This window comes from Takifugu rubripes, chromosome 2 (genome assembly GCF_901000725.2).
Source record: "Takifugu rubripes chromosome 2, fTakRub1.2, whole genome shotgun sequence".
In the NCBI taxonomy this organism is placed as follows: domain Eukaryota; kingdom Metazoa; phylum Chordata; class Actinopteri; order Tetraodontiformes; family Tetraodontidae; genus Takifugu; species Takifugu rubripes.
The window spans coordinates 14,312,178-14,326,475 of record NC_042286.1 but is presented as its reverse complement, the minus strand read 5'-3'; the positions used below and the strand labels follow the sequence as shown (position 1 = coordinate 14,326,475).

The following is a 14,298-nucleotide window of genomic DNA, read 5'->3' as shown; positions in this document are numbered from 1 at the left end:
GCCCCCCCCCACCAACGTTCTAAAAAGAACCCAAAATGACCAGAAACCAGACCCGACTGCGGCCGGGTTCCATCCGAGGCAGATTAAGGTCAGCGGGATTGCTCACCGGCACGCCGCTGAATGTCATCCCGCTTTTAAAAGCACTCGAGGAAATCATGTTGTGAGGCACGAGTGCTGCAGTCCTACCTGATTGGAATTAGCAGGATCATGAGCAGAGGGAAGATCATCTTCATGTACGGTATGGGGTACATGCCAAACGTGCACAGCACCAGCAGCTGCATCATCTGCAGGAAGGTGAAGTAGTGGATCTTTCTCTGGGGCACTTTACGGATGTAGTGGGTGGGCGGATAAGACGTCTGCGGGAGGTGAGAGGATCAGGACAGATTAAAAAACAATCTACCCCAGGTTCTCTCCCCTCACGGTCCTCAGCTCCTCTGCTCCGCTCTGAAGGAACGGAGCAGAGGAGCGAGCCAGCCACCCAGGCAGCTTCTACATCAGGAACAACCCGGAGATTCTCAGGGGGGTTCCAGCACGCTGCTGATCTCTAGAGAACAATCAGCCATGAAAGCTCACAGACATTTATGTTCCCTTCATATCAAATCATTTTTGCTGGTTCTTCCGATGAACTGGAGGTAAATTCGGCTCATTTGGAGGAAGTACTTGATCTAAATGTAAAGACTGCGCGCCGCTGCCATCAGGGGGCGCTGGCGTCTCATGTTAGGGAGCGTGGACGCGCACGGTTAAATCAGACACGAAGCAGCAGCCTGATGGAGGATTCCTGATGTTCCAGCACAATAAAGAGCTCAGTGGGAGTCTGAAGTCCAGAAAGAATCAATAACCACAAGGCAGAAAAAAAACTGCAAGGTCATTTTTTTGATCTGTGGAGACCTGTCATCAAGCACACACACACACACACGCACACACACACACACACGCACACACGCACACACACACACACACACACACACACGGTCACTCACCTGCTCCTTGAGGAGGAGCGCCATGCGGTCGCACATCTGGTTTCCGTCGATGGAGGTGAGGGCGATGTAGAGGAAGAGGCCGTACAGGACGGGTTTGGGGATCCACTGCAGGGGGAGGGGCAGCAGCAGCACCGACACGCCGATGAAGATGTTGGCGGTCAGAGACGTGAGCCGGGTCTCCTTCACCTGGACGATCCTGAGCAGGAAGAGACGCACAAATGGACGTCAGAGAGCAAACGGTGGTACAACTGGATGAAGCTTCACACAGATTCTCTTGATATTAAAGTTAACTGCAGTAACCAGCTGCTCAGATGGAGACAATGTGGAGTAAACGTGTCCTGGACGGTGACGTCAGCATGAGAACGTGATCTGAATGAAGAAACAGGCTGAGAAATAAATTTTGATCAGCTCGTTCAAAAATAATCTCTTTAATCCATTTTTTAAAAGTATCACAACGATTCAACACCAGATGTTTGTAAAAATAGCTATTTGACAACTGCTGTGTGTGTGTGTGTGAGTGTGTGTGTGTGTGTGTGACCTTGGCCGTGACCTTGAAACTGTCCTCTAATCTTGGTTTGTTGAAAAGGGAAGCTGCCATTTTAAGACTGTCACACACACACACACACACACACACACACACAGAGCTTCCTAATTGTGTGTGTGTGGTCTTGTACTGGACATTGTGGTTCGATCTCCCAACTTCAGAGGAGAGTTTGAGGGTTTAACGTGTGTAAGATGCAACAACAGCTGTGTTACACTGCAATAAAACACAGCGTGCCTCATCAGTAAAATCAATAATGGAAGAGGACTCCCATTTATCTCATTTTAATGTTGTTTCTAATGTTGTTTCTAATTTATTATGGATTTCCATGCAGAGTCCTCTGGAAAGTTTCAATAATTGAGGCACTTTAGCACGATTTTACAGCAACTACAAATTGAAGAGTCCTAAATAGAAATCGTAAATATGTGATCACAAAGTTTACGCTCATGTCCAAAGCATCGAACTCAATCATCTCGTGTCTGAAATAACCCTTCACCTCTCCCACCCAGAGCGAAAATAACCCCTCGCGCGCTAATCGTGCAATCAAAGAACCCCAAATTACGCCCAGCACGCGCTCTGAAAAAGACCTTTAATTTAGCTCCCAACGAGCCGCGGCAGCGAGGGTGGCTTACTCACGTCTCATAAAGGTGCCCCCCCTCCACGCGCTGCTCCACAAAAGCCAGCTGGCGCACGTGAAGGGTGGAGTGAGGGAAGGCGGCGTGCATCCAGGGCAACCCCAGCACCGACATCAGTATGTTAATGAGACCGGAGAGCATCAGGTCCCAGTGATACGCCGTGCCCTTCAGCAGCCTGAGGAGCAACAAGAGCAGCACTATAAATCACAGCAACACTCACTCACTCACACACACTCACTCACTCACACACACTCACACACACACACACACCGAGCAGCGCGTATCAGAGGGTGCACTCACACACTCAAAGGGCAGCGCTCTCCTCAGGTTAGTGCTGCTCTTAACACAAACTGAACAAACTCTCAAATATTTTCCTTCCATCCCACACACACACACACATGGAAAAATCCACGTGCAGGATGTGTGTGTTGTCTCGTGCTTCCATAGGATGTAAAGCATGAAATCAATATGTCACTGATGATGACATCATAGGCCTGGCCTGACATTTGGCTAACTTCTCATCAAAAGGACGGCTGCGACCTGTAAAGCGCCACACATCATTAGTGAGGGATCACTGCCACGCACGTGTGTGTGTGTGTGTGTGTGTGCTGCCGCAGCGTCACGTCAGCGGAGCGACTGTTCTGCCTGCTCTCAGCCTGCGTTGGGAGCGTTCCAGAAGAGGGTCGGAACCCCACGGAGAGCAGGAGGAGCTGCGAACAGATGACAGCTGACAGGAAGGGGAGGATTCCCTGATAAAAGGCCTCACGCTACCTGCAGGATAACCTGATTTTAAAGAGCAACACACACACACACACACAAGCGCGCGCGAGCGAGCACGCTGGGATCAGCTCACACTGGTGATTCACACCAGTCCAGCAAACCTAAGCTATTATTATTATTATGATATCTGACTAAATACAGATGATTTGAATCTGACGATCAAGCTTCAGAAGCCGCAGTGATCAAAGGCTCCTCTGAGGCGCCGCTGAAACCGGCCCAGCGGGCAGCGAGTGCTCGAACGCCGTCTGCCGCCTTAACTCCATCTCAGTTGAATGAATATACTGAGGTTCAACCATGTGGCACCATCACTTTTCCATTATTGCAACGGTTCAGTGTAAATCCTGAGGACCAGTTCTGGCTGGAAAGGCGGCCCAAACGTGCAGTTTCCAGCCCAGTTAACCAGCAGATCTCTGGGCTTCATTTGTGTTACGTGAGAGGAGACTGGCCTGTTTTCTGGCGCGTTGGTCAGCGAGACAACGATGTTCTGGTCGATGAAGATGAGGAGGGCCAGCAGGAAGCCCAGGCCCATGGCGCTGAGGATGTTCAGGGCCGACAGGCGCTCAAACGGAGCCACGTTGAAGGTGGGTCGGTCGTGAACTTTGAAGACTGGAACTGTGGGCACAAACACAAAAGTTTAGGTTTGACTTTGTTTCAACTTTTCAGACATTTGGGGCCAAAACGAGACGGTGATTTAGTGAAGCAGAATCAGACGGCGCCGGAATTATATTTGTTTGAAATATAATCTGTCTTTCTATCGCTCAAACGTTGTCTTTTTTTTATACCTGGGTGTTTTTTCAGACACTGAATATTTCATGTTTTCCGCAGAATTAAGCGCCTTCGGTTAAATTTAGCAGAAATGACAATGCAAAAATGGCTCTATTATCTTATGACTTATTGTCTGCGAAGGAAGGGAAAATTGGCCGAGCACTTAAATGTAAATTCACGGGAGGGTTTGGCTCCTCTGCTTTTCTGTGCCGACCTCTGGAGAGCAGCTGCTGCTCCGCCAGTGATGAACGGAGCTTCGAACTGATGCCAAACAGCAGAGGATGGAACGGCCAGGCTCCCCGGTGTGCTTTAATTAAACACAACAAATAAGGGAGACCTGGCTGTCCTGGAAGCATCGGCTGTAATTCCTAACCTGTCGGGAGCTAAAGCGTAAATAACCCTGTCACAACACAACAAGCGCTGCGGCAGCTTTTCCTGCGGTTCCATGTCAACCACGTGACTCTGAGACACCTCTCCTGAGGCCCGTTTCCATTAGAAAGCTGATCATAACAACAAGCATCTTAAATGCATTCAGCAGCAACCACGTTGCTGCAGTTTGTCCCTAATTGCAACAACAAAGCATTAGGAATTAGCCGGAGCTGCGACTTGACTGAGATCCTGCTGCATGAATACTGATGCAAAAGGAGAATTTCTGAACCGAACCTGACAGTTGTTTCTCTGGAAGCTGCTGCCTAAATGTTGAAATTGGCAGCTGATATTCTCCTACGTTTCCCTCACCACCTTCATCTGCAGGTCAAGTTTAAGCCCCCCGTCGATAAAATTGATCATCCACATGAAGCTCATATTGACAAACCTCTGAGTTTCAGCGTGGGTGTGCAGAATTCTGGACTTTGCACTCACACGGCAGCAGAAAAGACCCACGTGCACGCACGCTTTTACACTTGTTTACAGTTTATGGGCGAAGCCGCGAGTGGTACTGACGTTCAATGTCGCTGAACAGGTAGGAGCCGATGAAGGAGAAGAGCAGCACTGAGATGGGCAGGGCGCAGTCTGACAGCACCTCCCTGACTTTAGCGTGCAGGAACGGACTAAGAGAGAGAGAGAGACATGGAGAGAGGGAGAGAGAGGTGGTTTTAAGTGGGGAGAGACCAATAATACAGGAATACAATTAGTGTGCACAAGACAAGGACAAAGGCTGCAATCCCGACACCACTTAAGCAGCTCTGTCCGCCCTCCGCGTACACAATTGAATCCGGATTTGAGGCTGATTTGATTACTGGGAGCAATCAGAAGTGGAATATTAATGCTTATTAAATCACAGGCTGGAGCAGAAGCTTTGACAGGAAAAAGGAGCTCTTTCCTCCCAGCTGTGTCACTCCTGAAGAACGACTCAGCAGATTTGGTCCAAACGGGCCCAACATTCCCCCCCAAATGGGATTTAAGCTCCTCTGGTGATCTATCTTCAGAGTGCTGCAGAGCTGCGGCGGTGCTGCACATTACCTCCTCTTGAATTGGTAGAGGGTGTAGCCCATCCATAACGTCCCGAGCATCAGCAGCAGGCAGAGGAGGGGCCGCTCGCGGGTGCAGTGGATGAAGGACTCCGGCAGGATGCCGAGCGCCAGGCCACCCGCCGCCTCGCTCTTGTTTCCCGTCAGCAGCAACTTGCTCTGAGGGAAGTAGTCGTAGCTGCCGTTGGCCAGCGTCGGGGGGTGGTAATACTTGTCGAAGACTGAAAATACAAACGTGATGATCAGGAACAGAAACCTGGCAGAGAAGCACAGTGTTTTTTTAAATAAAACATGTTTTTTCTTCTGGAGATCTTGTCCATGAATAATAAATACGATCTGAAACGCAAGTTTGATACCGAATACCTGAAAAAACACCCTGTTCTCTCTTAGTGGAGATGAGAACGACGACACGTTGCTCTGCTGCTCATCACTTCAGTTTACAACTGAACAAACAGGATGAAGAACAAAAATATTGGCTCTGTTGACGGTTTAATCCAAAAATCCTGCAGATGAATTTGTAACTCATACAGCAGCTTAAAGCTCCTTATGTTCATGCTGCAGTGAGCAGAGACGACAGTAAAACACCAACGGAAGAGATGCCGGAGCAGAGAGGCTCATAAAGGTGACATCACACACACACACACACACACACACACGCACACACACACACACACCTGGCGAAAATCTAGTGAAGGAAATCACATTTCTTGTCTGAAGCCAATTTAAAGTCCGATTAACACATATTCTGAAGTTCCGAGCTGGAATGGAGACCAGTTTGGGACCAGTTTGACCCAGAAAGCTGAGTCTGACATATCTGTCACGGAACCAGAAGAAAGTTAGCACGTGAGAGCGGACAGACTGTGGCGCGGTGGCAGATTTTGGATGAGGGTAATAACGGCACTGGCATTTTCAAACAGAAGCGACGCTGCACTGGGAAATGAACTGCTTCCTGCTGCCACTTGCTCATTACTTAGATATAAAGTTTGGTGGAATATTTATGACACAGTAACAAAGGATGAATAACAGACAGAGTTAGTGGAATATAGCTGCAGGCCTGACGGCTGAGCTGATTAATTAGGGGCTACATAAGATAATATCCCCCTCAGCTTAGCTGACCAAGCCGAGCAACTATCAGATTTAATAAATACTCCACATAAGGCTCACGGTTACTATGACAACTGCTCAAATTTATAGAAAATTCACAGGATTGTTTTGATTATTGTGATCCCAACACTGCCGACGTCAGGATGAGAGCTCTTACCACAAGAGGGGGTTCTTCAGTCGAGGGGGGAATTAATTACTGACAATTTAATCCATTTAAACACTGAGACGACTTTAGTCACGGACTTGAAATATTTGATGGTGAGGTGGTGTAATCAGTGATGGTGAGGTGGTGTAATCAGTGATGGTGAGGTGTAATCAGTGATGGTGAGGTGGTGTAATCCGTGATGGTGAGGTGGTGTAATCAGTGATGGTGAGGTGGTGTAATCAGTGATGGTGAGGTGGTGTAATCAGTGATGGTGAGGTGGTGTAATCAGTGATGGTGAGGTGGTGTAATCAGTGATGGTGAGGTGGTGTAATCAGTGATGGTGAGGTGTAATCAGTGATGGTGAGGTGTAATCAGTGATGGTGAGGTGTAATCAGTGATGGTGAGGTGGTATAATCAGTGATGGTGAGGTGGTGTAATCAGTGATGGTGAGGTGTAATCAGTGATGGTGAGGTGGTGTAATCGGTGATGGTGAGGTGGTGTAATCGGTGATGGTGAGGTGGTGTAATCGGTGATGGTGAGGTGTAATCAGTGATGGTGAGGTGGTGTAATCGGTGATGGTGAGGTGGTGTAATCAGTGATGGTGAGGGTGTAATCAGTGTGGATGGAGGTGGTAATCAGTGATGGTGAGGTGTAATCAGTGATGGTGAGGTGGTTTAATCAGTGATGGTGAGGTGGTGTAATCGTGATGGTGAGGGTCTAATCAGTGATGGTGAGGTGGTGTAATCAGTGATGGTGAGGTGTAATCAGTGATGGTGAGGTGGTTTGTAATCAGTGATGGTGAGGTGTAATCAGTGAGGTGGTGAGGTGTAATCAGTGATGGTGAGGGGTGTAATCAGTGATGGTGAGGGTGGTTTGTAATCAGTGATGGTGATGGGTTGTGTAATCAGTGATGGTGAGGTGGTGTAATCAGTGATGGTGAGGTGTGTAATCAGTGATGGTGAGGTGGTGTAATCAGTGATGGTGAGGTGTAATCAGTGATGGTGAGGTGGTGTAATCAGTGATGGTGAGGTGTAATCAGTGATGGTGAGGTGGTGTAATCAGTGATGGTGAGGTGTAATCAGTGATGGTGAGGTGTAATCAGTGATGGTGAGGTGGTGTAATCAGTGATGGTGAGGTGGTGTAATCAGGTGATGGTGAGGTGGTAATCAGTGATGGTGAGGTGTAATCAGTGATGGTGAGGTGGTGTAATCAGTGATGGTGAGGTGTAATCAGTGATGGTGAGGTGTAATCAGTGATGGTGAGGTGGTGTAATCAGTGATGGTGAGGTGGTGTAATCGGTGATGGTGAGGTGTAATCAGTGATGGTGAGGTGGTGTAATCAGTGATGGTGAGGTGGTGTAATCAGTGATGGTGAGGTGTAATCAGTGATGGTATTATGTTAATCAGTGATGGTGAGGTGGTGTAATCAGTGATGGTGAGGTGGTGTAATCAGTGATGGTGAGGGTGTAATCAGTGATGGTGAGGTGTTAATCAGTGATGGAGGTGGTGTAATCAGTGATGGTGAGGTGGTGTAATCAGTGATGGTGAGGTGTAATCAGTGATGGTGAGGTGTAATCGGTGATGGTGAGGTGTAATCGGTGATGGTGAGGTGTAATCGGTGATGGTGAGGTGTAATCGGTGATGCAGATGAGGAAGCATCTTACTTTTGATTGTGCCTTTCACCGCGTCCACCACAAAGGCGATGGAGATGAACAAGGCGATGACCTCCTCCGTTGACCTGAAGAGCATCAAACATTCATTCAGCTGTTGAAAACATCTTTTTAAATATGATTTATAAATAAAGGTTTGACTGGATTCTCAGTTTATAGAGATGAAAACGCTGACGGGTAAATTTCAAAGGCAGGTTTGTCCCGTGTGGCTGATGTTTTGTTGGGTGGTGACCTCGTGTTCGCCCAGTTCCTGAATAAAATGCTCATCAAAAGCATCCTCATCATGTTGGCTGCACATTCCTGTTTTATTCTGCGCATCAGACCGGTTCCTTCAAACCCATTTCCACAGATCCAAAATCAATTGTGTGCATTAGGAACCACGCTGTGGACGATGAAGTGTTGTAAGCTACCACGCGCTCCCTGACTGGACCCGGCCAGTTTGGATCCAAATGGCTTTTATTCAGGCTAATTTCCCAGCAGCCCCACAGAGGAAGAGATGAGGACAAAGCGGGATAATCATCCCGTTCAGTAGCACGGAGCCACTCAGACGTGTTGAAGTGACCTGCGTTAATGAGAAATACCTTTTGAAGAGCTTCATGAGCAGGCTGACATTGAAGATCCCTCCCAGGATGAGGAACAGGCAGTTCCACAGACCGATGCAGGCGTAGAAGGCTGGAAAGTCCAGGTTATAGTCGTCGCAGATTCCTCGGATCACTGCGATGTTGGACGTGCACAACAACACACACCAGCATTATGAAACCACCACTGATGACACGAGTCACCACCAGAGGAACGTCTAGGGTTTTGTCAGGTTTGTCAGGAAAACTTCAGAGTCTAGAAAAGTCTTTTTCAAGTTCCATCAGAATCCAATTAAGTCTGCTTGGGACTTTTAACACGATGAGCAAACAAACTGACAAAGACCGATCAATGTTAATTCAATCGATACACAAAAGCAAACTGGGTTAATAACAAACAGCATTGATCAGCTTTTTGTCCTGATAAACACACACACACTTTATTTAAAGATAAAAAGAAGAGCATAAACCCAAACCGTCCCAGTTCAGCTGTAATTTTAAACAGATCAGAGATGATTTGCATCTGCACAAACAGCCCATTGTTCTGCTCAGACGGGCTGCTGGAAACGTGGTGTAATTACCCCCACGAGGACGTGCTAAGCACAGATCTAACCCATTTACTTCAAAGATGGCTCCAGCGTGAGCCCGGTTCTGAAACTACAGCGTGGCACCGGCGTCCCCGCCGACGCCCCAACCTCCACCGCCAGAACATCGGGATCGTTTAACGTCCTGCACACAGAACGCTGCTGTTGTGTCTGAAGTGAATCTAAAGTTTGGTGTGCACGTGTTGGTGCACGTCTCTGCTGAGAGCGACTGTTGCGTAACAGGAGCCAGGCACAAACAAAGCCGTTTTCTTCATTACTGAAAAACACAAACAAAGCTTTTCCTGCCGGGCTGCACCAGGAACACAGATTTGGGGCGAACGTGCGCTCAAACGCTCCGACAGCGGTGAAGGCGGGGCAGACGGGGCGCCGCTGCCAAGGGGGAGACACGTACCGCTGATGAAGATGGCCAGAGGGGCGGTGGTCAAAGGGATGACCAGAGGAGAGCCGGCGAATAGCGAGTAGATGACCCCCCCAATGCTCTGACCGATGATGGTCTTCCGGACATCTGGAAGAGAGGACGCACGCAGGGGAAACTCAGGAGGGCGCTCTCATTAACGTCCAGACCAGGAATGTTATTGTGCCGTGTCCCTTCTTCAACAAATGTCCTTGCAGGACCCTAAATCACATGACCTCTGCCGGCCCCAAACTGGAGCTCTGCCAAGATACTTCAGCCTTCTAGTTTGAATGTTTAACGTTTGTTCTCTCTTACCGATCTCGCCACGCGTGCTCTCGTCATTCAGGGAACCGAAAGCGATGGCGGGGAGGAGGATGGCGATGTAGAGGAAGATGGCCGTGGTCATGTACTTCAGCAGGGTTTTATTACTGCCAACGATACCTGACGGGGACAGAACAGTCACACTTTGATCTGGAAACAGCCCCAGGTTCTCTGCTCCCCGTCACACGGCGCGCTGAAACCGTCCCGGGGGGCTCGCGCTCTTCAAAATCTAAAAGTAATTTCAGAAAGTTTGGATCCATCCATCATTTTGTGGGGAGACTGATCTCTTTTATCCAGATGATGGATAACTGGTTTTGGAATAAAACACTCTAATTGGGCTCTAATGTGATCAGAGTGATTTCGGTCTTGTGACCTTCATCAGATGATCGTTATCCGATGACGTTCACGAGACTGAAATGTCTTGATTTGGTTACAGCTCAGCGAGTGTCGAGATATTAGCAAAGGAGAGAAGACTGAAAGGGAGCAGGCAGCGAGGAGGCTCCAGCGGGAGGGCAGAAGCACTTGATGCTGCTCTATTTTACAAATCAAGGTTAACCGCATCTGTTCTAAAGCTCTCATTAGGTTACTCTAATCCCTCTGAAACAATCAGGGGTTTTCTTGAAACTCACATGAATTCCTTTTCCTGTCCCAAAAAGGAAAAATAACCTGGGGGAAAGACGACAGCTCTGCTGAGTTTTTGAAGCAGAAGAAGCTGATGTGCAGCAGCGGGAGGACGCTGACTTAACAAGGTCCCCAAGAATAAAAACTTAAAAAAAAAAGATTTGTGCAACAGCTGTTATAGAAATGACCCGTCAAAACAAGACAGACTGTTGTCAGTTGTCTGTCAGACTTCCTCCTAATTTTGGGGCTGTGAAGGCTGCCAACTAGTGGTGGTGCAGATATGCGCAGCAACAGTTGATTACATTTAATTAAACTGACAAATTATCACATACGAAGATACAAACCATCCCTGGACACTATTATTAGCATATTTGTTAAATGGATAGGAGGGGCTTGTACCAATACTGAGGTCCACCACTAAGGGGCGATATTTAATGCAAAATGTGAGACATTCCAATGGCAGCGAGTGTTAACAGTTATTTTTTTAAAACATGAAATATTCCTAATGCTCTATATTTAGACATTTTACTCATGATAACAATCTTAGTCGTTGATAAAACCACCAATCTGTTAAACTACACGTTCCCAACAAGGGAAATCCGGGAAACTACGGAGAGGTGAGAGACTGTGGTTTTAAGGGGAGGCCGCCCTAGGAGTGGCGCAGATGCTGCACCGATGGAACTGAGGCTGAAGGTGACAGACAAATGAGGAACTGTCAGTGGCCCCCTGCTGTGGCATAATAAGGTGGATGATTCAGCTTCAAGTCGCCGTGGAGCGTACCATCTGTGAAGTCAGAGGGGTAGAAAGGCAGCCGGCGGCACAGGTCCTCGTAAATCCCCCGGCCGGCCTTGAAGAAATCTTTGCACTGCAGACAGAAGGGAAAAGGTGAGATTTTCAGCGGGGGGGATACGGCCCCTGCAGCAGAACAGGGTCGCACATGTGCTGGTGCGCCCTCTACAGGACAAGGCGGTAACAACAGGAGCATATTTCACCGACAATCTATTTTTAATTAACTTTATCGAAAACACAGGAGCTGAAATTTGAGGCTGTAATTTTTTATGTTTAATTAACTTGACTTTACATTTTTAAAGCATTTTTCCCCATTTTTTCACAAATTAAGAACCAAATTCCAGGAAATCACCCATCCTTCAACTAAACTCTAAACCAGATTTTAACAATATGGAGGTTGGCGGGTTTTTTTGTTGATCAGTTCATTTCATCTTTTAAGCAATTAAATGTTGGCATTCCTCCTAGAAATGCTGCCTGAACTTGTATGTTCTCCGTCCTGTCCGGCACATTAAGGTTAAAAACTTCCCATTTAATGATTCAGAGACACAGCAGGCTTTGTGAAAGTGGATTTAATTCATCAAATTGAAAAAGATTTTCCTCGAAGAGCTCCAATTGCATCTCTAATCTATACACACAGTAAGCAGATCAGCGGGACTGCACTTAGACGTGCATTTAATAAATAGAAGGATGAAAAATGAGGGAGGGATGGCAGCAAGGATGGAAGATTTGCTGTATTTTTAGACTCAAAAATGACGATTCAACAGGCTTTTTTTCTCCTACAAGATGAGCTTTTATATTACGTTATGGAGTTATTGGGTAAATTATCCATTAAGCCAGTGTTTAATTTAACACACAACTACATAATTAAGCATATCCTGGCAGACATGTGACCACGTGTTGAACTGTGGATGTTGAAAATCATTTTAATTTTCTATAGCAAAAATTCAATAAAAGCTGTCTTGTGACTGAACCTTTTAATTAGCAGACGTCCACCAATATGTTATGAGTTTGTGCTTGAGGATTTACCGTTTCAAGATTTGCTTTGAATCTCTTGTTTGTAAGTTGGTTTTATTTTTTCACAGAATTCTGCAGTTTATTTGAAACCAAACAAAAGCCAAATCTTTTAAACATGTCACCTTGAGTAGGAAATAAATCTATCATCAAACCTGAAAACCACCAAAAAATGTGGGATATCCTGGAGGCATTGATCATTGTGTGTGTGTGTGTGTGTGTGTGTGTGTTATTGGCTCAGAAAGATTAACATCAACCTGTTTGCTCTAGCAGGAAAAGAGTCTACATTTGGCTTGATTTTAAGTGTTTTCATGTATTTTGATGTGAATGTAGATGGAATCAGAAATGGCGGATGTCCTTTCATGATTTCCCTCCCTTTGATGTCACTGTTTCCTGTTTCTCCCTCTGTTTCTGTTGCTTTCTATCGTTCTTCATCCATCCCTCTTTCACTGAGTGGCACTGAGCCTTACAAGCCCAGGGATAAACACCTCACAAAATCCTCTGCAATAAAGACACACACACACACACACACACACACACACACACACCTGGCCTGTCAACCACAACATTCATACAAAATGTTGGCCACTGGCCACCAAATAGAGGCCTCCTGGTCCGTGTGTGTGTGCGTGTGTGTGTGTAAAGGATGGAGAGCTCTGACAGGAGTGTGAGAGATGCCGGGTCCTTAACCGACTGAGGGGGCCTGGCAGGAGTTGATACTGATTGATTAGGGGGAGAGAAAAGATGGAAGACTGCAGCCTGCCGAGCATAGTGGGGGAGCGAGGTGGGGGAGGTGGGGAAGGAGGAGGTGGTGGTGGGGGAGGAGGAGGTGGTGGAGGAGGAGGAGGAGGTGGTGGGGGAGGTGGGGGTGAAATGGAAGCGAATAATCAAAAGGTTGAGATGTGTAAATCAATGTGCAGATTTATTACTGCACAGAAACGAATGAGCTGGTGAAAAGTGTCAGACGGGAAGGGGGAGGGTGGGGGAGGGTGGGGGGGTGGAGCACACCTGAAGTCCCACCTGAGGACTGAGGCAGACGATCGGAGCTTCACGAGACAATCACACATAACCCTTCGGCTCTAACAGAACAGTCGGGGGGGGCCCACCTTGAGAGGTTTGTGACTGCGGGGGTCGGTCTCCTCCTTCCCCAGGGCGGTGGGCTGCTGGTTGGTTGCCGTCAGCTGGTGCCTCTGGAACACCAGAGCCTCCTTAAACTCCTCCTGTGTCTTTGTCTCCAGCAGCTTCTGCCTGAAGGAGATATCAGAGAAGAGCGTGGCGAAGGTCCGGCCCAGCTCCATCGCCGTCTTGGTGCTTTTCTGGGGGGTAACAAAGCATTAAATTCAGCATTAAAGTGACTTAATGAAGGAAAACTGATACCAGGGGGAGGAAATGCCGGTGTTGGGCGCTTCGCCGACCCAAATACCACTTTGTTTGAAATTAAAATAGTTCTCATGTTGGGAAATGAAGATTGGCGTTGACAAAAAAGATGTTCTGCTTTCCAACAGCGGCGAAGGACGTGAACGTGTCACTGGAAACAAATTCATTAGTCTTTAGTCTCAAGGTTGGGACGCAGCGTGAAGGTCCAGATCAGACAACCTTCAGGAGTTTCCAGTCTCACCTGGACAGCAGCTTCCAGCCGAGATACAGGAAAACCACCGTTGACCCGCTGCTAACAATGACACGCTCTGTCCTAGCTCTGAAACCGGGTCTTCGTGGGGCTAATTTCAGCAGTTAGTCGGCTTTTATTCGCAGGTTTGTGACGACCTGTCTGTTTTTTCTTAGTTTGGCTGACTTGATTTCATCTTTGCAGCATCACCCGATGACCCGCCGCTGGACGGATGAAGTGTGGAGGAGAAGCTGACAATCCTGACTGAATAAAACGTCAATACACCTC

At 47.5% G+C, this 14,298-nt stretch overlaps 1 protein-coding gene across 3 annotated transcripts in view; it reads right to left on the bottom strand.

The window, feature by feature from the left end:
• The window catches only part of slc4a11 (solute carrier family 4 member 11), a 47,358-nt gene that overhangs the window by 3,004 nt on the left and 30,056 nt on the right, over positions 1 to 14,298 (bottom strand). For all 3 annotated transcript variants that reach the window (XM_029828186.1, XM_029828172.1, XM_029828177.1), the window contains 12 exons: positions 13,511 to 13,720; positions 11,385 to 11,469; positions 9,978 to 10,103; positions 9,660 to 9,773; positions 8,670 to 8,802; positions 8,083 to 8,156; positions 5,163 to 5,391; positions 4,644 to 4,750; positions 3,383 to 3,548; positions 2,158 to 2,331; positions 981 to 1,176; positions 187 to 356 (listed from right to left, as the gene is read on the bottom strand). In XM_029828186.1, the coding sequence (XP_029684046.1) occupies positions 187 to 356; positions 981 to 1,176; positions 2,158 to 2,331; positions 3,383 to 3,548; positions 4,644 to 4,750; positions 5,163 to 5,391; positions 8,083 to 8,156; positions 8,670 to 8,802; positions 9,660 to 9,773; positions 9,978 to 10,103; positions 11,385 to 11,469; positions 13,511 to 13,720 (1,784 nt within the window). The remainder of the gene's footprint in view (positions 1 to 186; positions 357 to 980; positions 1,177 to 2,157; positions 2,332 to 3,382; positions 3,549 to 4,643; positions 4,751 to 5,162; positions 5,392 to 8,082; positions 8,157 to 8,669; positions 8,803 to 9,659; positions 9,774 to 9,977; positions 10,104 to 11,384; positions 11,470 to 13,510; positions 13,721 to 14,298) is intronic.